General features: G+C 57.3%; 2 protein-coding genes across 13 annotated transcripts in view; both read right to left on the reverse strand.

The window, feature by feature from the left end:
• LLGL2 (LLGL scribble cell polarity complex component 2) overlaps nucleotides 1-13,058 on the reverse strand; it is a 33,931-nt gene extending 20,873 nt beyond the window's left edge. For 4 of the 9 annotated variants that reach the window (XR_009006399.1, XM_057536673.1, XM_057536672.1 and 1 more), the window contains exons 1-2: nucleotides 12,912-13,058; nucleotides 1,549-1,642 (exon numbers count right to left, since the gene is read on the reverse strand). Coding sequence is in view for 8 of the 9 variants with exons in the window: in XM_057536673.1 (XP_057392656.1) it covers nucleotides 1,549-1,623 (75 nt within the window). In the remaining variant the exon portion in view is untranslated. Of the gene's footprint in view, nucleotides 1-1,548; nucleotides 1,643-1,850; nucleotides 1,869-2,209; nucleotides 2,298-3,172; nucleotides 3,383-4,791; nucleotides 4,866-12,083; nucleotides 12,171-12,911 lie in introns of those variants that run through there. The other 5 variants (XM_057536671.1, XM_028167392.2, XM_028167391.2 and 2 more) reach the window with 5 other exon arrangements.
• Nucleotides 13,059-13,874: 816 nt separating this feature from the next.
• On the reverse strand, nucleotides 13,875-21,901 carry TSEN54 (tRNA splicing endonuclease subunit 54). Of its 4 annotated transcripts, none has more exons than XM_007185679.2 (11): nucleotides 20,891-20,976; nucleotides 20,583-20,747; nucleotides 20,421-20,484; nucleotides 20,253-20,336; nucleotides 19,827-19,925; nucleotides 18,788-18,840; nucleotides 17,107-17,208; nucleotides 16,285-16,922; nucleotides 15,550-15,610; nucleotides 15,119-15,235; nucleotides 13,875-14,612 (listed from the first exon to the last, which is right to left on the reverse strand). In XM_007185679.2, exons 1-11 carry the CDS (start codon nucleotides 20,944-20,946, stop codon nucleotides 14,462-14,464), a joined length of 1,590 nt encoding a protein of 529 aa, XP_007185741.2. In that variant the 5' UTR covers nucleotides 20,947-20,976; the 3' UTR covers nucleotides 13,875-14,461. The 4 variants fall into 4 exon arrangements, with proteins under 4 accessions (XP_007185741.2, XP_007185740.2, XP_057393025.1 ...); XM_007185678.3 differs by lacking the exon at nucleotides 20,891-20,976 and adding an exon at nucleotides 21,073-21,901 and having other exon boundaries at nucleotides 13,876-14,612; XM_057537042.1 differs by having other exon boundaries at nucleotides 14,503-14,612; nucleotides 15,065-15,235.
• Nucleotides 21,902-21,992: the final 91 nt, after the last annotated feature.

Below are 21,992 nucleotides of genomic sequence, written 5' to 3' on the forward strand. Positions count from 1 at the left end.
AGCATCATCAGGGGCAACGGAAGGCGACAGGGGTCACCCAGCCGCCGTGGCGGATGCTGAGGTTCTGAGACCCACACCCAACACCCATGGGCTGCTCCCTTGGAAGTGAGAATGGCAGGCCGCCGGGGCCCAGAGGTGCCCCATTCATAACATATGCACACCCACATCCCAAGGTCCAAAAGCCGTACCCACAGCCTCCTTCCCCCAGTGGGAGGAGGTATTCATGTAGGGAAGCCCTGATCCCAGAGGCAGCAGCCTCACAGCCTCAGGTCAAGAAAATCAGAGGAAACCGGCAGAGCAGGTTGGGACCCTGACTTGCCTCGAACAAGCCCCGGGAGCTCTCTCTCCCTGGGAGGCAGGCAGCCCCTGAAAACAGCACCTGACACTCCTGGACCACTGTGCCTAGCACTTCAATGATCTAATTCCGTGTAATCCTCATAGCAAGCCTGTGCAGTGGGTGATGGGCACAGGGTCATCCAGCTTCTAAGTGGCTAGGCTGGATTTGAAGCCCACCCGTCAGCATGTCCTGGAGGGGTCCTGCGACCCCTGAGGGGAAGAGCATCTCGCTGCTCCCCTTCCTGCAGCCCACCTTCCAGGGTGGAGGGAAGCTCAGGCATGGAGGCCAAGGGCCTAGATCAAAGCAGAGGTGAGAGGAGCTAATGACCCCGAACCGGCTGCAGATTGCTAGGTGGCCTCGGAGCTCATAAGCCACCCTGTGTTCCTTCCCCTTTACAGGCCAGCCCCCAGGGAAGCCCCATGATCGTGGGTAAGAGGACACCCGCTTGGGGGGCCTTAGGAGCAGGTGTGGAGTTGGGGTGGTCAAATGCCAACCCCGGCACCTTCTCCCAGGTGCCTCTCCCCACTCACCCAGACCTAGAGCCGGCCAGAAGGAATCATGTGTTCTGCCTGCAGGGAAAGCTGTGTTTTCCTTTGGGGGTAATTTGAGGAGGGAGGGAACGGCCATGGCCTGTGGCCCCAGGGCTCCAAGGAAACTGCCATCACGGGAACATTGTTATACTTTGCAGGGTTCAACGCACTTTCACCTTTCCTGGCCGTAGGCCTCCTCCATAACCCCGTGAGGTGGGAGGCAGGACAGGTTGTTTTATCCCCATTTTACAGGTGGGGAAACCGAGGCTGGAAGAGGCGGGGTGACCTGCAGAGGTCACACAGCCAGCGAGAGACGTGGGACAAGGAGAGCTGACTCCTGGGCATCCTGTCACCCTTTCCCAGGAAAGCCTCTAACCAGCCCCCATTTCCAAAATCCAACTCCCAGGAGGCATAGCAGGCAGTGCCAAGTAAGTACCTTAGTCCAGGTAAAAGCGACCCCAGCGCCAGCCCCCCAGCCTGTGGGGAGGGTGATACCTTTTGTTTGTTTGTTCGGCCACGCAGTGCAGCTTGCGGAATCTTAGTTCTCCAACCAGGGATCGAACCCGCGCCCTCAGCAGTGAGAGTGTGGTGTCCTAACCACTGGACTGCCATGGGATTCCCTGGGAGCGTGACAGCTTCATGCCTGCCATAAACGCCCGGCTGGCCCTCCACTCGCCTTACCTTGTTAAACTGGAAGAGGTCCCGCTTGAGCCTCTCCCTCGCAGGGTCATGTCCCGGCCTCAGGAACCTCCTCATCTTGCTGCGCACGGGCCCCCTGGGGAAAGGGGGGCAGCTGCTGAGCACCGGGGAAAGGAGACCCGCCGCCCCAGAGCCCGACCCGGTGCCCAGCTTAGGCAGCCTCTCCCCAAGCACGGCAGGCAGCCGCCCCCGGGCCGGGCCAGCTTCACCCTCGGCTTCCCCACGCCTCACGCCCCATCCGTGGAGCGCGGTTCCCCGACAGGAAACCGGAGGGAGCTCTGGACCTGGAGGCCGGAGCTGGTTAATGCTCTGACGCTTGCTCCCGGCCACCTGTGGCCTAATAAAGCCAACAGGAGAAGCTGGGGGAGGAAGCCATTTAGCCCGGCTTTATGGGAACAAGGAGGGCCAGAGGCCCTGAGGTTTTAAAGCTTAATTGTTAACCTGTTTTCTGAAAAACCATAAAACTCTGGCTAAACAGAAAGGGAAACTTCACAAGCCTCTGTCTCCAGAGCAGGCTGGAAGGTGGGAATGCAAAGGCTGTCCACCTGGGCTCCCAGATCAGAACCCCCGATGGGGGAGGGGAAATGCCCCCACAACTCCAGGCCAGGGCCCAGGAGAACTCCCTCGGGGGTGGTCAGCACACCTGGGCAGATTCTTCCTTCTAACTTCAGGGAAGGCTCTCCAGCGACTCTGGGCTTAGGCTGCTCCCACCCGCCCCAGCCGTCCGGAACCTGAGTGAGTGAGGTGCAGAGCACACAGTCGGGAGGTGCTGGCCCATCCCACCCCACAGCCGGGGCCCACGGTGGAGCTGGGTCCACCCCCACGGCTGCTGGGGGTCTCTCTCTGGAAGCCCAGGCTTCCAGGCTGCCCCACCTCCCACCCTCAGCTCTGGCTCTCCAGTTCCAGCTCCCCTGGGCTCTGATGGGGTGTGCTCGGAAAGGCTGCCTTTCCCATGGGCCCAGTGGAGACTAATCAGGAGAAGAAATCTGCTCCCAATAAAGAAACCAGCTCAAGGCCCCAAAACTGTCCTCCCACCATAGAATGCATTCCCAATCCAAGGGGAACTATTTCTGGCTCATCCTTGGGGGAAGGGGGTGGGATCACATTTGCTCCAGCTTCCGGCTTCCAGGAGCACAACCTCCCACTGACCACAGGACACCAAGGCCCGTCCTCGGAAACACAGGGGCTCAGGCCCACGCTGGAAATGGCTCCATTCACGCCTGACACTATAAGGGAAGGAGGCAGAGCCAGTCCCTGCCCTGGAGGAGCTTACTCTGGGGTAGGGGCAGGTAAAGACAGGACAGTGCACAGTGCCGAGTGCCCTCATGGGGAGGCACAGGGGCACCCGGCCCAGCCTGGGAGGCAGGGGAGTGTCCTACAGGAGAAGAAGGTAGTTAAGCTGAGACCGGAAGGATGCCCTGAAGTTTCTGGCTTCTTGAAAGGTGACAAAAATTCACCATCAGGCCAGGACTTTGCATATGAATGGACCCTGGTAGGCACACGCGTGGCAGAGTTGGAGGGACTTTCTGGCAGAGACACACATCCCAGGGCAATCCAAACATCTCCAGCTGGGAACAGGCGGAGACCAGCCCTCAGAGCGCCTCACCTTCTGGGGACACCAAAAAGGCCACCACTTGTGAGAGGGTTGGAGAGCAGAGGTCTGTGCCTTCACATTTTGGGGAGCCAGAGCAGAACGGAGAGCCCCACTTCTCCAAGGAACAGCAGGTGGTCGGGAAACTCCCAGGTGCTCACTTGACCCGAGGCCCCGCAGGGGGTTCAGGGAACAAACACGGGAAAGTCCCGGAGGCTCCTGGGCCTGGGAGTGAAAACAGACTTGGGGCCTGCAGCGACCTCGTCCTCCTGGACAAACAGCTGGGCTGGTGGCCTCGCATTCCAGCCATGGGGGAGGGTAGCGCCAGCTCATCAATCTGCCACCCCGGGCTCCTGGCGATGCCCCCTCTCCCTCTCTCGGCCCAGGTCACTGGGTCAGAAGCCAGAGGAAGCTGGGAGGGACGCCCTGGAGGAGGAAATGGGCCTGCAGACTCCAGGGAGAGGCCACCCTGGGCTCTGCCCCGGGGACCCTTTCAGGCAGGGTGGGGACAAGAGGGCACAGGGCCATCTGTGCCAAGGACCCACACAGGCTCAAGGGTGACACCGCACAGTCCCAGGGGCAGACGTGCAGGTAGGAGGGAGGGAGACAGGATGCGGAGCTGGGTGGGAGAAAGCCCCACTCGGGGAGGGCGGGCGGGCACTCCATCCACCCGGCTGCCCCTTGGAGCCCCTGCTGCCTACCAGGCACTGAACCAAACTTTGCGCGTTAGAACAAGGTGCACCTAAACCTCATCCTGGATGTTCATTCTCCTTCCAGAAGCCTCCCTGGAAGGTGAGTGGAATATCCCCACTTGGCAGACATGGAAAGAAGACCACAGAGGCCGGGCAACTCATCCAAGTCACTAAGAAAGTACCAACAGAACTCAGATTTGACCCCAGGTGTGGCGAATTCCCCAATCTTAGGGCTCTGGGAGGCAGCAAAGGATGCACCGACAGGACAGAGGATGCCTAGTTACAGCCGTGCAGTCCAAAGGCGCAGACACATGCAGACACACACACTCCCACATGCCTTCAGCTCAGAGCCAAGCAAGCAGTGTGGGTCCTGGCCTCTGGTGAGGTCTGGCTGGGCAGGGCCAGGGCGCCTTGCCTGGACCTGCCACTCATTCCAGCTGGGGGCTGGAACACCACTGGCCTGGGGTGTCGGAGCCAGGACCTTCAGCGTAGCTCCCAGTACAGAAAAACTGCCCACGTCAAGGCATAAAAAAGTGCCATCCCTTCTTGAAGGCGGACAGGTCTGGGACCGGCTGGACTTACCTCCAAGCAAACCCTCAGCTCCACTCACCGCAGGCAAGAGGTTCTCTGCGGAGAAGCTTCAGGAACCTGGGCCTGGAGCTTCCTGGTATGGAACAGATCCTACCTACTCAACCCACTCCTGAGGGGGGCAGGGAGACGTAAGGGAAAGAGGCCAGGGCTTGGGACCCACAGCCAGGGCTCAAGCACCACAGCTCGGCTCCTCCAAGCTGGGTGGCAGCCCCCCGAGGTCCAGAGAGCTTGTCTGCTGTGAACAGTGGGAGCAATGCCAAAAGCCAGTGCCTGGCACGGAGCAAACACTGTCTGAGGACTGGGCATACAACCGTGACAGACAGACAAGATCCTCTAGTTCACCAAGCTTACATCCTTGCAGGGGAGCGCATGACTAAGAGGTACACAAGTCAGTCAGCGGGATGGTTTCAGAGAAAGCTCAGAGCCTACAAGGAAATAAGGGAAGATGCTCAGATGCAGTGACCAGGCTTTGCTGGTCGGAAGGACTCAGTGAACCTTCCCGGGTCTGGGTCCACGCGTTTGCCGTTCCTTCTGCCTGGGGCTCTTTTCCTCCGAATACTCACGAGCCTCCCTCCCTCGCCTCCACGCCAACGTGTGCGTGTGCGCATGCTGAATGAATGAACAGAGGTGGTAACACCTCCACCCAGTCCTGAATGGTAGGAAGTGGTCAGCCAGGGAGGACTCGGGGCAGGGCGTGTCAGGCAGCTGGAGCAGGCTTCCTCGTGCCACGAGGGGCTGGGCGCAGGCAACAAGGAGGGATGACAGGGGTCGGAAGGGGGGCCTGGTGGGCCACAACAAAGAGCTTCAGTTTGACCCTACTGGGAACCCCCTGACAGTCCTGGGCAGGGGCCTGATGTGGTCCGCCCTCCCCTCCCCCACCCCATGTCCCCCTCCGCTTGGCCCTGTGTCCATCTCCTCAGCCCCCGCACCAGCCCCATTCGCTGTGGTCTCCGTGCTTTTGTCTCCACGTTTCTCTCTGAAATAACCTTGCCCCTCAAGCAGCATACAAAAAATCACCTTCCCAAAATCGTCTCCCCCTGAACCCATCCGGACCACGCTCACGGAGCTCCCTCAGCGCTTGACTGTGCCTTATGCTAAAATGATGCCTAAAACCACTGTGGACTCGGGCACTCGTCTAGCTCTGTGGACGGTCTCCCCCGCCTTGTCATGCTGGTCGTTAAGCTGCTAGGAAAAATCAGAAGCAACCTAAGCGGCCAACAACAGGGGACAGGTGAAGGGTGCTCAGCCCGACGATGGAAAGTGTACAGTCATGAAAAGGGCAGGAGACAATGGCCATGGAAACGTATGTCCAATGTATCCAAGAGTCAGGTAGAATCTATTAAAAATATTCACATAAGTCGACAACACAGTGGAAGGGTTATGGGATTACTGGTGATGCTTTTTCTTCTTTCTGTTTATCTGCCTCCCAGGCAGGGGAAATAAGAGGATCACACGGGAGGGGCCCAGGTGGTGGTCAGGTGTGAGGGCGGCCCTGAGCTCACAGTTGGCACTCAGTTCTGTTGGGGGATCGCTCCTGCCACCGACCACCTCCCTGCCCTGCCCACAGCTATGGACACCAAATGGGCACAGAGGCAGGGAGTAGACAGGTGGGTGGAACCAGCTGTGTGACCTCAGGCTTCAGGGGCCCCAGGGTACGGGGCAAAAGGATGTTACTACTTTGCAGGCTGTGACCGGTGGGGCGGCTGTGAGCTTCAACAGGAAGGCCTGGGAGGGGCTGGCAAGCTCTCAGGTGCTGTATGCTTCAATGCCGCTTTTACCGCGAGGGATGTGGGGGAAGAGAGTTCAGGGGCCCCCCAGGCTGAGGAGCCCCCCAAGGCTGACGCCAAGAAGGGTTTGAGGCAAAGACTGGGGAAGGAAGGAGCTCCAAGGGTCCTGGCTTCCTGCGCTGGGGGTGCCACCTGGCTAGAGCACAACCCGTGGCAGGGGGGCTTCCTGAGAAGAAACACCTTCTCCATCCCCTGAACTTCTAAAGATTGCCCAACCTCGGCTTCCATTCCTGTCCACTGCGCCCTCTGTCCGTGTCCAGACCTACCTCTGAGCCCCCCTCCCTGCTCTGCCAGGCTCTCTGGTTCCTCGGGGGCAGGCGCTTAGGGTACAAGGTTGGCCGGGCCATAAGGTTTGCTGACCTGTGGCTGATTCGTACTCATTCTCCCCACAGGTCTGTGCCGCGTGCGTGGAGCTGGCCTGAAGAGTCCCCTGCGGGCAGCTGACCTGGCGATTCCCTTCGCTCTCACTGCTCTAATCATCCAACACTGTTGCCCACCAGCGAAACATACCAGGGCCTAGAATTGGTCTCCCCACACCCTGATGCCCACCCTAGAAAAAAACAGGAGAGCTGCGTACCTGGCAACAGGCTAGCAAATTCACACCCTGTCTTCCTTTCCCATCCTCTGCTCAGACCCTGCGGCAGGGATGCACATAGACCCTGCCCCCACCCCTGCATCTCAGGAGCTCAGGGCAGAGACCAGTGGAGGCAGAGAAGAAACAAATGCAGGCGAGTTGGCTTGTCTCGGCTCCCCGCTCTAAGCAGCAGGTCTGATGGTGGTGCAGGGAGGAAGAAGGGGGTCCCCAGAGCAGACGGCTCGTCCCACGCTGGCACTGTTTGGGGTGCCTGGGCTAACCTATCCCCAGGAGACCAAGGCTTGGCCAAGCTGCGTCAGCCTGTCCTGGAGGTGTGTGATGGGACAGCCCCCTAGAAGGTCCCTCCGCAGCCTGGGCGTTCCCACTGAGCTGCTAAGAGAGGCTACCTCCGGAAGCAGGACTCTGGACACCTCAGGCCCAGGGGACAGAAGGCTCTTGGCGCCACAGCAGCACCTGCTCGTGTTCACGATCTCCAGTCCCAGGCTCCCCTCTGCTCGCGCTCCCCACAGCCGGCTGCTGCGAAGCTGCCCTCCCTCCCCCGACATCCTGCGTGTGGCTTTGGCCTCTGTCTGGTCTGCCGGGTGTGAGTACGCCCCTGCACCTCCCACGGCGGGGAGTGGTAAGAGAGGGCTGTAAGCAGCTGGGGCAGCTGCTGACCCTTAGGCACCTGTCCGTCCCAACTCAGATGCCCACGGCTGCTTTGCCAGCGCCTGAGTTATCCTGGGAAACCCAATCTCCCAGAGGCACCGGGCAGCCCCTGGCCAGCAGCTTAGCAACCAAACCTGGGCAGAGAGGGCACCTCTGTGGAGGTGGGACTAGAACACAGAGAGGGAGGGGGTGGGAACCACAGAATTGTTGTCGCTGCTGTCGTTAGGTAATAAAAGGGATTGAGAGGGACTGTGGCCAGATGCCACTTGAAGCACTTTACAAGCATCATCTCATGTAATTCTTACAATTACTTACGAAATAGCCAATTCTGAGAGCTACGGAGCCCGGGCAGTAAGAGTCCAAGTCCCAGTCTGAAAGCCAACTAGGCTGCAGACCGTCCGCTCAGTTCAAGCCTCCCTCCCAGGACAAAGGGGCTCGCCAACAGCAGGCTGGATGGGACCACCGGGGGTCAGCAGCCAGAGCCTGAGCTGGCCCTCCACCCCCCACCGTCCATCCCTCAGAGCCACAGGCCAGTCCTACAACCCTGGGAGGGCCCTCCTGCCACCCCCAGGCTCTTCCTGCAGGGTGGAGCAGGAAGTTGGAATGCATGCGTCCTCCCCACATCCCCATCCTGGGGGCCTCAGTCCCCTTCTGCAATCCAGCACCAGCCTCTCTCCAGGGAAATGACAGATTGGATGTGGTCAAGCACAAGGAAAAGCAAAGCAGTTGTGGTGAGAACACTGACGACTTGCCCGGGGTGGGCGTGGGTGGGGGTGGGTAGGCTACCTGTCTCATCCCATCAAGCTCCATCCCACGGCCTCCGACTTGCCTCAAAACTTGAACGGCTGACCCAAGCAGCTTCCAGGCTACGTCATCTCCAGGAGGGAGGGACCGGGCCCCGCCTGACCTGTCCATGGTTGTATCTCCAGTGCTTAGTGCCCTCATACCTGAGAGGCACCCACAATTTATTTAAAGAACTCCCTCACCTCCTGCGAGTCTGTGCTCAAATGTGACCTTTTTGACGAGGCCCATCCTGACCACTGTTTAAAGTTGCAACCTGCCCCCCTCCCGAGGGGTCTTGATCCCCGGCTTTAGTTCTTACTCTATAGCTCCTATTGCCTTTTTTTTTTTTTTTTTTTTTTTTTTTTTTTTTTTTTCCTATTGCCTTTTAACAGATTATTTATTACCTACACTCATTTCCGGTCACTCACGCTTCCCATCCTTTAGAATTTGAGTCCTGTGATGGCAGAGACCTTTGGTTGGTGTAAGGATTATGCCTGGTGTCTAAACCACACCGCACATACAGAGGCACCAATAAATACCTGTTGAATAAATGAACAGCTGGGACTGAATGGGGATCAGTTAGGCGAAGGTGTTCTCCAGCCAGGAGCCACTGGCCCTAAAGAGCACTGGGCCGGGGCCCCACGGGGTCCTCAGGGAACTTCCCCATCCTGTTCTCAAGTCTCTGACCAAGGCCAGGGCCATGTGCCTATCACGCCTGACATCCTGCTTGGAGATACCCTTACAGGTCCTGCCTTAGCCCCAGGCTCCAGGACACCCAGCTCCTTGGCAGGTAGATCCAACAATAACATTATTTACTAGAATCAAATAGTCCTATGCCCGGTGCCTCTCATCAAACCCTGGGAACACCGAGTCGGGTGTCTTGAGAAAAGTCTCCCGTCTCTGCTGAATTCCTGAAGGGTAGAGTCAGGTACCTAGAAGCTTCCCTGTCCCCACGCCCAGAGGAGCCTCTCCTAGCTCAAGAATTCACTGTGGTTCCTGGGAAGGGGAAGGAGTGGAGTGACTCTTCAAAGGACCAATTTCCTCTGAGAGGCAGGGCGGGGAGGGAAGGCCACCCCCAAGGGAGCTGGGCAAGCCCCATGCTGACAGGGCACAGGGAGAGGAGGCTTTCCCGGGGAACCCTAGGGAGCCAGGGCTGGAGAAGAGTGAACAGTACTGGTGGCCCTACTGGGGGACGCCCATCTTCCGTCCCATACCCCCACTTCTCCCTGAAAACTACTCCTGGGCAGGGGAAAACAAAGTTGCCAAACAGACCTGGCATGCCTCAGGAGACTCAGGAGAAGCCCTGATATGCTATCGCCTGATGAGATAAGAAGGCCTCTCCGAGCTGAGTACTCAGGATAAGTGAGTCCAGGCAGCCAGTGCTGCTCAAGGCAGCCAACCCAGGAGCAAGGGCCATTGGCTTCTCGGGCCTCCACCCGGGCCCCTGATTCAGGTGTCTCAAAAGCTGCCTCTGACACGTCAGGAAGGACCCTTCAGGGAACACCACATTGCCCCTGGAGACTCTTGCCAGGGATGCTCAATGTCTCCAATGCGGTAGATAGGGGGTCACAGACTGATGGCAGAGGAGCCAAACTTTCCAGCTCCGTGTAACATTTTCTCTAGGGGAGGGAGGGTCCTGGGGCCAGGAAGTCCTGGCAGGATAGGATGCCCCTTCCCTAAATGAGGTTGAAAGGAGGCACTATGGAGCTCACAGGAAATCTCCTTAATGACAACAGAGCAGCACAGGAATGTGCTACCCCAACCTATCCACCCACCAGGGTGCAGAACGTATACAGCCAAGCCTCCCCCTGAGCAGAGAGCAAAGCAGATTAGATTGTACACACAAACTCCTCCTCCCAGGAAAGGTCTCCCAGCTGGGGTCTGGCCGTTAGGCCTCACTCCTGGCTTTCCCAAGGAGCAGCAGAAGTCCCAAGGGCCACTGGAACCCGAAGTGAGGTTAGGAGAGGCCACTGCCCTCTACCTCTGCTCTCCAAGGAGCAACATCCTCGTTCTAAAACTTCTGATCTCCAGAGGCTTTCAGAAATCAGGATTTCTGGACAGAGAAGCCAAATTCCCTCACAACCCGTCAGGCACATCCAAAAGGCCCAGGCATCTGCCCAAATTCCCGCAAGTGACCACGCTTTTTATGCTTCGTGGGGACGCTAAGCAGCCCACCCTCACTTGGCGCCAGCTATGCGCCAGGCCACACGTGTTTATGACATTTTTCATCCTCTCGTCAACAACTGTAAAAACAAGGCTTGCTGAGGTTTGGTTAAGTGACAGAGCCAGGGTCATGCAGCAAGAAACTGACAAGGCACAATTCAAAACTACACCTGAGTCTGGAAAGACGCTAAAAAACTTAATGAGCAGGACTTCCCTGGTGGCGCAGTGGTTAAGAATCCTCCTGCCAATGCAGGGTATAGCGGTTCGAGCCCTGGTCCGGGAAGATCCCACATGCCGCGGAGCAACTAAGCCCATGCACCACAACTACTGAGCCTGCGCTCTAGAGCCCACGAGCCGCAACTACTGAGCCCTCGTGCCACAACTACTGAAGCCCACGTGCCTAGAGCCTGCGCTCTGCAACAAGAGAAGCCACCGCAATGAGAAGCCCGCGCACCACAACGAAGAGTGGCCCCCACTCGCTGCAATTAGAGAAAGCCTGCACGCAGCAACAAAGATCCAATGCAGCCAAAAATAAATAAATAAATAAATATATTAAAAAAAAAAAAAAAAAAAAAACGTAATGAGCACTATACCTGAGGAAAGACTGTGAGGCTCGAGGGGGAAGTTTTTTTCTGTCTCATTTTACAGTTTCTAAAACACTTCATTTGCCCCAGTGGGCTCCTATTACCTTTTTTATTTTTTAAACCAATGGGGTCATCTGGGATTAAGGGCCTTTTTCCTTCTTTTAATGCTATTGTGCATTAAAGTGCTAGTAAGTACTAAGTTACTAAGTTATTAAAATTATATTAATCTGGAACTTCCCTGGTGGCGCAGTGGTTAAGAATCCACCTGCCAATGCAGGGGACACGTGTTCGATCCCTGGTCCGGGAAGATCCCACATGCCGCGGAGCAACTAAGCCCGTGCGCCACAACTACTGAGCCCGCGTGCCTATAGCCTGAGCTCCACAACAAGAGAAGCCCGCGCACCGCAAGGAAGAGTAGCCACCGCTCGCTGCAACTAGAGAAAGCCCACACACAGCAACAAAGACCCAATGCAGCCAAAAATAAATTAATTAATTAATTAAATAAAATTTTAAAAATTATATTAATCTGCTGATAAAGAGGATACTCCATTGCCTCAGGGAAAAGTAGGGATGCAGGATGACCCCAGACCTTGGAAACACTGCCCAGTGGCTCCCACAGACAGTGGCCCAGTCTAACTTCAGAGAATAGGAGCAAGCACTGGTCAGAGCCCCCAGAGCTGGGTTTGAGCCCTCACTGACATAAGTGAGCACTGTGGGCAGATAATTGAAGAAAACCAAATCTGAATCCCCTGTGCATAAAATAAAGAAGTTGGACCATTCCCATGCTTCAGTTCACAAAGACCCAGACTGTTCCTCAGAAGCCACTTCTGACCTCGGCTTTCCCTGGGCTGGGCCAGGGCTCTTCTGTACTGCTGCTCGGTTCCTCCCACCTGGGGTTTCCTGTCTCCCTGACACACTCCTCCCCTCCCTGCTCAGAATCCCCTCTGCAGCCTGACAGGACCTTTAGTTGTAAACTCTGCAGAGGCTCCCTAGAGCCCAGGTTAAGAGGCCCTGCATGTGGCACATGGATCCCCATGGGAACGGCGCCGAGTCTACGCCCCGCCCACTTCACCCAAAGCTCACCTGTCTCAGGTGAGAACCTCAGGGGGCCACACCACAGCTCTCCTGGCTACAGTCAGTTCTCCCCACAGCCAAAGCTCGGTGTCCAGCCTGAGCAAACCAAGAGCAAACTTTGCACACTTTCTTTGGCAAGACGGAATTTTTCACTTCTTGCCAAGTCCCAGCGTCCCGCAGCGCAACCCCACCCCCGTGGTCTTGGAAAAGAGACTGGGTCTCCGTAACGTCCCCTAAAGGTATCCAAAGCCGTCTGAGGCGGAGAAAGGCCCCAAGACCCAAGTCCCTTCCGCGGGCTTCCTGTGTCCGGGGATTAGGAGGCACAAAGGGCCGGCAGGGAGAAGGCCCAGATGGCAGGAGCAGGGGCTAAGCCGCCAACGTAAAGCGCTCCGGCCCCCGCTCGCGGAGAGAAGGCCACTCTGGAGACGCGCGTCGCCTGCCTTTCCGGCCAGGCGCCTTACACGTGGGGCCCGAGACCCGGGGACTCCGTCTCCGCCCGCAGTGACCCTCGCACCCAGCCGGGCCAAGCACCTGTTTCCCTGCTCTCCAAAGCCAACACTATTGTGCAAACCCGAAACCCAAATTCTGTAATCGCGGGCGGGTCAGGCACAGAAAAGTTCCCAGCGGCACTTTCTACAGGTGTCTTTCTCCCAGACGAGCGGAGCGACGGGATCCGGAGCGAGGCGAGCGGATCTGCGCGCAGCCCTCCCCGCCCAGCACGGAGAAGCCAGGGGTCCCGGCCCTCCCCTGCCTCCCCGCCCCGAGTGGCGGGTGCCCCAAGTGGCGGGCGCCCCGAGGGGGCGGGCTCGACTAAGTGGGTCCCGGCCCGCACCTCACCTGGAACTCCACTCCAGCTCCCGTCCGAGGCCTCCGCGTCCCTCGGCGCCGGCCGTCGGCTCCGCTTGCTCCGCCGCGGGCCCACGGGCTGCTGGGCGGCCGTCTCCTTCCTGCTCACCTCCGGCGCGGCGAGCAGGGGGCGGAGCCGCCGCTATTTACATAAAGGGTGAGCCGGCCGGGCCCGCGGAACCCGGAGCTCAGGGCCCCAGCGGCCCGCCCCCCGGGCCTGGCCCCGCCCCCGGTAGCGCAAAGTCTTAGAGGCCGAGCGCAGCGCGGGCGCCCTCGGGGAGGGCGGGGGCCGTGCTCCGGCCAATCCGCGGCTCCGTGGGCTGCGGGGGCGGGGCCGAGGCCTGCGTGAATATGCACGAGGCACTGCCAGCCCGCCCTCGGCCTCACCTGGGCGCACCTGAACGCAGGACGCCACGCCGCGCCCAGTGTCCCGCCGCCTCCCGGAGGAGGAAATAGTTCCCGGAACGCGCGGTGGCCCCGGGCCACCTCCTAAGCCCGGGGAGCGGTCCCTCCCACAACCTGGCCCCGAGCTGCCCCGGAGGGAGGGGCATAGCCCGGCAGGCTCTTCCTGAAAGCGCCCAACCCAATCAGAGAGGGTGACCGGCGAACACAGGGCCAAGTCTCGGGACCCAAGAACTAGGTGGTTTGGGAACTGGGGCGTCGCCGAGGCGCCTCCTCTCTGGGCGGCCCCCAAGCCTGGACCTTCCTCCGAGTCACCGGCAGCAACAGCGACCGGAGTTTTCAGCACGACGAGGGAGGGGGTTAGGAACGACGAGAGACAGGAGCAGAAGGGGCGCGGAGGCCAGGCCCGAGGCCTGGCCGTGAACTGCACGCTCCACCGCACAGGTCAAGAAGACTACGATTCAAGCCACACCGACATGTCGCCTCTCGGCCGCCCCTCTACCCGGACCTGGCTGCGTTCAGGGAAGGACCAGTGGAGTGCCATCTTCCCTCCTCGGACTACCCTTCTGAAAGCCAAGCTAGCTAGAAGTCAGTGACTTCCCCGAGAAAGGGTCGGGTCGCATTCCTGCCCTCCCGAGGGTTGCTCTTAGCTCTAGCACCAGAGAACACAGCGCTCTCTGTGGGTGGATAAAGCAGGGGTGAGGGCCTGGGGGCCAGTTCCACGGACAATGGGATGGTGGGTAGGGAGGACTCGTCCAGTATATCCAGCCACAGCAGAAAAGGGATCTATTTTTTAATGGCTTTGGCTTTATCGCAAGAAGCAGGCACCCTCTCATTTAAAGGCACGGAGTCCTCTCTTCTGCCCCGCCTCGCTGGTCTCTGAAATCTAGTCCTGAGTTCCAAGGGGATTTACTGCAAGGCAGCAATCTCAGGCCTGGGGCATGGAAGCGCTGCAGCAGCCAGGTAGGGGGAGCAAAGCTCCCCTCTCCTGCAAGCATCAGACACCCAGGGCCAAGGCCCAGACTAGCCTCTGAAGCTACAGGTCAGAGTCTGGGTGTAGGAGGCAACTGAGATGGTCCCTGAGAGTAGACAGTCCAGGTCCCTCAGAGCAGACCCCAGGCCCTGCCAGAGCTGCGTGGTCAGTGCTCCAGATCCCTGGGTAGCGTGAAGTCCCTGAAGCTGTAGAAGGAGATGTCTCCGTGATCCACCAGGGCAAAGATCAGAGGAACATCCCCGCTCTGGTAGGACAACCGCTTGAGGGTGCAGAGGTCTGGGACTGGCTCATCAAATCTGCAAGAATCAAGGTTAGACTGAGACCTGAACAGAGCCCACCCATAGGCTTTGAGAACCCAGCCCTCTGAGGCTCCCAGGGAAGGGCAATTTTAAGACAGGAGTTGGGGGTACAAGAAGTCTGGCCCCTGGGCTCTCCTTTCTGCAAACTGCACAGCTCTGATTAAGTTCTCCAAGTAACACCCAGAGCCCTGGTTGGGTAAGGGGACTAGGAAGAGTAAGGTTCTCACCACTCTTAGCCTGGAAATACCTCTGATTCACATCCCTTCTGCTGGGTGAGCCTGGGACTAAAGTGGCACAGGAGAGAGACTACTCGAAAATGCCAGGAATGAGAGGTGAGGATTGGGAAGCCTGGGTTCCTGTAGCACTAACTGGCTATGGGGCCTCTCTCTGGACCGCTGGTTCTTCTCAGGGACTGACGAACTAGCCAGGGGCGTGGAGAGGAGGTCCACCTGGTTTACGAGAGAACTGGCAGCAGCCTGGGGTACTGCTCACTGGTCTCGTACCCACTAATGCACATCCGGACATAGGGCTTGCCAGGGTTATTCTTTCGGAAGGTGGCCACGGCGTCGGCCTGGTAAACATCAAAGCTGATCTCCAAGCCCGCAGACTTCTCCACCAGCCTGAGGACAGAGTGAGAAACCTTAGGAAACAGGGGCTCTCCTCCCCCATCTTTTCTTTCCACACCACCCTTTCCCTCCCCCAGTTCCTCCAGGGGGACTAAGGAGGGACGGCTACCTTATCTGAGAACCTGGGGAAAAATCTACTCTTGTCTCTCACTCCTCCCTCTCCCCTAGATATACATGAATATTAGCCAGGGTAGGGGTCCCTAGAATGATTCCCCCAGCTCATGCCCAACTTCAGGAGTAAAATCCCAGCTGCCAACTCCTGCCGGCACCCAAAGTACTGTGGAGACAGGCACTACCTGGAAACTCACCGCGCACCTCCATCAGCAAGGTGTGTCGTCTGCAGCACAGAGATTTGCTGAAGGACTGTGGCTACAAGGATGGTGGAAATAAGGCGTTGGTGAGGGGGGTCAACCATCCAGACTCCCCCTGACATTTCTGAATCTGCCATCTAGTTTAGGGTTGCCAGATTTAGCAGATTTTTTTTTTTTGTATAGGTATGCCCCATGCAACTTTGGGAATATACATATACTAAAAAAATTAGTTGTTTATCTGAAATTCAAATTTAACTGCTCTGACAACACTACTCTAGTTACTTACAACTCACCATGTTCCCATTAAGGACTGTAGTTCTGAATTTGTTAACACAATTCTTGCCTATTAGTTCTCTATTCTTAACATGCAGGGCATACAAGAAGCTTTCCTTTTATTTGACCAGTATATCACCCCCTTGGTCTCCTCTGACAGAGGTGGGAGAACAGGGAACCACAGCCAGTTGGTGGCAGAGCCACTCCACATGCGTCTCGTTTATGATTTTAAGGATGTGGTTGTAGTTTTCATTCCTCCTCGCCTCTCCTTGGGCACTGACTTGCCATTTCTAAACCTTCCCACCTGGGTCTCTTTGCTGCCTCCCAGAATGGACTATCCCTGTGGGTTCCACTCCACTGACCGCTCTCTCCTCCCCCATCTTTCTTAAGCCTCCATCAGTTGTGGTCAATCCATGCCCCTTTCAAAGTCTTGTGGCCTCTGGCAGGATGAGGGGGTACCTGGGGAGTCTGCCTGACCGGGACTCAGCAAGGGCGTGACAGGCTGGTCCCACAGGTGTGGGGGGCGGCTCTGGGTCTTCTGCAGGTGCCGCCTCTGCAGCAGCTGCTTGTACTCCTGCCAGCTGGAGCAGCGCTGCACCTCGGGATCCGAGTTTACATCCTCCCGGAAGTGCTGGGCCTCCGCCTGTTGCTCCCGCCTGGAGAGCTTCTCCTTCCGCTGGTTTAGCTTCTGGCACCAGGACTCAGCGTCTGTCTCCCGCCCTGCCACGTTGGCCGGGAGCAGCTCTGGGGCGGGGGCAAGCAGGAGGGTATGGCGGCTATCTGAAGCCATGTTGGGGAAGGAGATCTGCTCAAAGTTCCAGCGTGGCTTGCAAGCCCCCTTGACCCCATTCTCCATTTTGCCACTCTCCTGGCTGCACCGCACCCCCTCCCTGGCCAGCCGAGGGCAGGGCTCCAGGGACCCCAGAAGCTGAAAGGGGCCCATGGGGCCCTTTACGGGGCTTGACTCCTGGGATTTCTCCTCTGGACATCGGCTGTTCTGGTTTCGGGGAGGTGGGCTGGAGGTTGCCAGGCTCTCGCGTGTCCCATCCACCCCCTGCAGGGGGTTCTCCAGGACCTTGGGCTTCTTATTAATGGACCTGAGGGACATAGGGAGGAAATGCAGCACATCTGCTCCTGACTGCTGAGGTGCACGCGACCCACACGTGCCCTACTGCCTCCCTGAGCCCAAGCCCAGCTCTTAAGCCCGGGCATTCTCCAAGGCCCAAACACCAGCACTCCCTCAAAGCTCTCCCTGGGGAGTGGCCATGTGGGGAGCATTACTGAGAGCTGGAGCTCCTCCTCTTCCTCTTGCCATTCCGATCCTCCAAGCGCTGGACACTGCCATCCAAGTTCAGCTGCCTCTCGTAAGGGGACAGGACGGAGCTGTGGGTGAGAATGGGGCAGGCGACAGATCCACCTCTTCAGTCTGGTGCTCCCCAAGGAATGTGTGAGGGACTGGCTCAGAGTAAGTCACGGGCCAGGGCTAGAGCCATAACCAAGGGCTAAGGCCCCAGGCAGACCTGCACACAGGGTACATGGGGGCAGACACAGGGGCCTGCCCATGCATCTTTGTCCAGGCCTCTGGGGCTCACCAATGGCACCTTTGAACAGAGGTTCCCTGAAACCAGGGCTCCTGCAGAGCCAGCAATAAATAATTAATCCCTAGTGAGAAAAATCAGGAGGACGAGAAAACTTGGAAAATAAAGAAAAATGAAAATAAAATCCATAGATACTACTGTAACGTTGTTTCTTACAAACACACATACTGTCTTTCTAACATTGTTTCTTACAAACACGCATACTGTCTTTCTCCATGTTTTTCCCTCTCAAAAGTAACACTGTACTAACATACTACTGTGTAGTCTGTTTTTACACTCAACAGTATATTATGGACATTATTCATTCTTCCCTGCCATGATTTCTTTATGGCTGTGAGGCTGTACTGTCCAATATGGTAGCCCTAGACAAAAGGGGCTATTTAAGTTAAATTTAAATCTATTAAAATTAAACAAAATTAAAAATTCAGTCCCATAGTTAAACAAGCCACGTATATTGGATAACACAGACACAGACCATTTTTATCACTACAGAAAGTTCTACCAAATAGCACTGCTCTAAGGGATAAACTTTAATCTGTGTGACCATGCTTTTCCTGTTGGGCTTATAGTATGTTTCCAGGATCACTGATTTCGCAAAGTGATGGTGTTTCATGTAAGCTCCCCACTAAATACAAGTTCTGTGGGGGCAGTGATTTTGCTCTCTGCTATTCCTCAGCAACCAGCATAGGGCCTGGCACCCAGTAGGTAGTCAATAAATATTGCTGAACAAATGACTGAATGAATAAACACGTTTCACAGGTGAACTTACACACACATCCGTGACTGTTTCCTTAAGATATGTTCCACTTTCAGGAATTAAAGGATGTGCTTGTTCTAGAGCATTTGTGACATACTGTGAACCTACAAAGGCTGTACCAGTTTCTCCTCCTGAGTCTGAGAGTCTCTGTGGCTCTTAGCTATGCTGGATTACTAAGGTGGTGATCCTCAGAAGCCCCAGAAGTAAAGAACATTTAACCTAGCAAAAGGAATGTGAAACCCTACTCAACTGTTAATTCCTCACTTGGTCCTTCATTCATATTTTCACTTAACAAATCTGCTTGCACACCTACTAAGTGCCAGGCACTGTTCCAGTACTGTATCTCCATTCTCACGCTGAGCTGTAGGTGCTCAGTTGTTATCTGTGGAGTGAACGGGCTGAAGATGGGCTCAATCTGATAGCCCAGGATAAGGTGAAATGACCCAGATTTGTCCCAACATGCCTCTCAATAGAGCACTTCCAGCCTGTTCAGAGAGCTGCAGTTCCCCAAGAATTCCAGGTAAGGAGAGGCCACTTTCTACTTTGGGGCCAGTCAGCCAGGTTCCAGGACTAGAATAAATTCGAGGGAAATAAGATAGGGATTTACCTTGCTTGGAATCGTCGAAGCACATAGCCCAGTCTCTTCAGGTGGCTGAAGACCTCAAAAGATAAAAAAGTAGAGGTCAGACGTCCACTTTTGAAAACAAATAGTTTCTCCAGACGGAAGCCATTCACCACACCCCCAGATTCCAAACCCTGGGATTGGTAGGACCATACTCCATTATAAACGCTTTCCCCAAACTAAGGTCTCAAGTCTCTGAATTCCTCTCTCTCACTTACCCTACTGTGGGCATAAATGACATTTAGCGGTTTCTTAATTTAAACACAAATCCCAAAAAGCTGATAATTGATGGACCAGGAAAAAAAACTACACCCTAGAATATTCTGATACCAAAGCTGTCACCAGTGAAGCTCCTGACTACAATAAAGACAAGATAGCAGAAGGTGGTGGACACCTGGCCGCCCCGCAGCACCTCCATAGATGGGTGGGATGGGGGGAATGGTCTTTGGATGAACCACATGTTCATCCTTGTGTCCCTGTATCCATATCTGAGAGATGTAGGCAGGAATGCCCCCAGCTTGCTTGATCTCTCAAGCTTTCAACATAGCCAAGCACTTCTTCCTGGAAAGACCTTCTCTTGGCGTCTGTGATGCCACCTCTCCTGGTTTTTCCCTGCATTGCCAGACCCTCTTCAGGTCCCTTATCTTCCCCCTGACCTCCTCAGGTTAGAGTGCCCCAGGTCTCAGACACAGCCCTCTACTCTGGCCACACCTCCGTACAGCCCAGTGGGGTTTGAAATACCATCCATGCCATCATGGTGTCCACATTTCTGTCTCTAGCCTGGTGCCCCTCCTCCTCTTTGTCTTTTTCCTGGCACTCAGCTGTGAAGTCAATCGTCCACTTGCTTGCTTACTTATATATTACCCAAGTGCCACCACTAGGATGTAAGCACCATGACAACAGAGCCCTTGCAGGTCTTGTAACCTTAGCACATGGCTCTGTACCTAGCACCTCGGAGGTACTTATAAATACTCATTAGTTCAGTGGATGGGTGGCTTCTCTCCCGGGAGAGGGTGGCAGATACCTGGTACTGCAGGAAAGTCACGGTGTCTTCAGTCAGCAGCAGCTGGTAGGCCTCTTGGATAGACAGCGGAAGGTCTTGGTGGAAGAGCTGGATAGAGCCCTGGAAGCAGAGCCAACAGCTCAGCTTGTGAACCGTCCCTGCAGTGGCACAGCCAATGAGGCAACTTCCCTGCTCTGATATCTGCCTGTTACGCCCCCCTCATCACAGCAAGAATACGGCCAACCAGGAAGGGAGGGGGGAAAGGGAGGCAGCATCACTAACTTCGACTGGAATGCCTGCTCCCTGCGTGGTATTCTTGTCTCCTGCTCTAGAAATCAGGTTACAAGCTCCCTGAATACTCAGTTGTATATACTTTTTCTCCAATAAAAACGTCCTTCCAGTTCTTTGGTCCCAATCCCTTCTCCACTCTCCCAGGACCCCACTCACACACTCCAGCAGATACAAGGCCTCTTCCGGGTGAAGCCGCTGCCGGCCCTGCTCTGAGAAGCCCATGGTCTGCCAGAATTTACCCTGCGTGGGATCCAGAGCAAATGTCACAAAGGAGCCAGGAGGGCAGAGAAGGCGGGTCCCCTGTCTCTGAACCCCACCGCTCACCGCAGGAGACTTCAACTCCACGAAGCCTTCTTCCGGTCTCCACTCGGCGGCCACCAAACTGCCCCTGGCGAGGAGTAGGGAGGGGTCCGTCTCAGTCTACCGGATTAGTCTACCGGGTCCGTCAGCCCCGGCTTCGCCCCCGCCCCGGCCCGGCCCCCTCACAGGCGCTCCACGCGCTCCTCCGCCAGTAGCTGCCAGAGCTCCTCGCGGCACACTCGCAGTCGCTCAGCCTGGGCCGCTGAGCCGTCGGGGAGGAAGTCCTTGGGGCCATGCGAGCGCTGGGGCAGCTTCTGGGACCTGGATCGGGCAGCGAAGAGCTCCGGGACACTGGGGAAGGAAGGGACGCGGGGTTAGCGCCGCGCAGTCGGGGCCGCTCGGCCCAGGCCTGGATCCCCGTCCCGGGTGCCCGGGCCCTTCCTGGCGCCCACTCCGCGGTCCCGGCGCCTCCCCCGGGCCGGGCCGCGCCGCACCTGAGCACGCGCCCGGCAGGCACCTCCACGGAGGCTGACTCGGGTTCGGGCTCCATGGGGTTGCGGTCTGCCGCTGCGCGCGCGCGCGCGCCCCGCCCACGCCCCGCCCACCGCCGGAAATCCGCGCGGCCCTAGCGCCCGGGGATCCTACTTCTGCTCCTCGGGTCTCGGGATCAACCCACCTGCTTTCCACTTTCCTCGGTGTCCTTGGTCCTAGAGGCTGCCCACAAACATGTGCCTCGATTCCGGGGGCGGAGAGCTTGCAGGTTTCTGGATTTGGAGGCGCTCCCCTCTCCTATCCCCAGCCCGCCTCTGGGCTTCTCTCTAGTAAAACTTGAGGAGCCCGGCGTTAGAAAAGTGTAGTATGAAGAGTCAAATGCGTGACCCTCCCCTCCGCAGCCCTGGGCTGCTTAGTCCCCACCACCCAGGCTGGACAGGGAGGTTAGAAGAGGGGGTTTAGAGAAGGGAGAGCTTTGGGTTCCTGAATTCCAGCTTCACAAACTGAAGGTCACCGAGGGCTGTCAGGTGCAGTCTAGGGAGGTTCGGAGTTCCTTCAGGGTCTTCCGTTGGGTCCCTTCCTAGGGGGTCGGAAGCCGGGTTTCCAGGGCCAGGGCGGGTTGGGGGGAGGCGCTGTCCGACCCACGATGGTGCTGAAGCGCCACCCCAGCCCGTCATTAGCACCTCCTCAAGGCTGGGGTCCCCGCCGCCGCCACCGTGGGTCGTTCCGACACGGTCCGCTAGGTGGCACCATTGCTCCGACCAGTGGCTGTCGGTCGGCGACTCTGGCCGCGGGCGGAGGTCGCCGCGGGAGTCCCGGGAAGGGCGAGGGTCAAAGAGGAAGGGAGGCTTCCCAAGTGGGATTCCTGGGTCTCGGTTCCCAGATCCCTTCACATCACGTCTTCTGTCCCACCCAGTCACAAACAGGGCATCTCACCATTCGGTCTGAACTCTAGAGCCCCGGGTCGCCCGGGGCTCCGCAGCCAGGAGGCAGCTGCGCGCACTCTCGGCCCCACCCACGCCGCTTCACCTGGGCGCATGCGCTGACCCGGCCAGCGGCCTCGGTCCGGACCAGAGGGGGCGGGGCCTGACGCGGATCGGGGCG

Source organism: Balaenoptera acutorostrata, chromosome 20 (assembly GCF_949987535.1).
Source record: "Balaenoptera acutorostrata chromosome 20, mBalAcu1.1, whole genome shotgun sequence".
In the NCBI taxonomy this organism is placed as follows: domain Eukaryota; kingdom Metazoa; phylum Chordata; class Mammalia; order Artiodactyla; family Balaenopteridae; genus Balaenoptera; species Balaenoptera acutorostrata.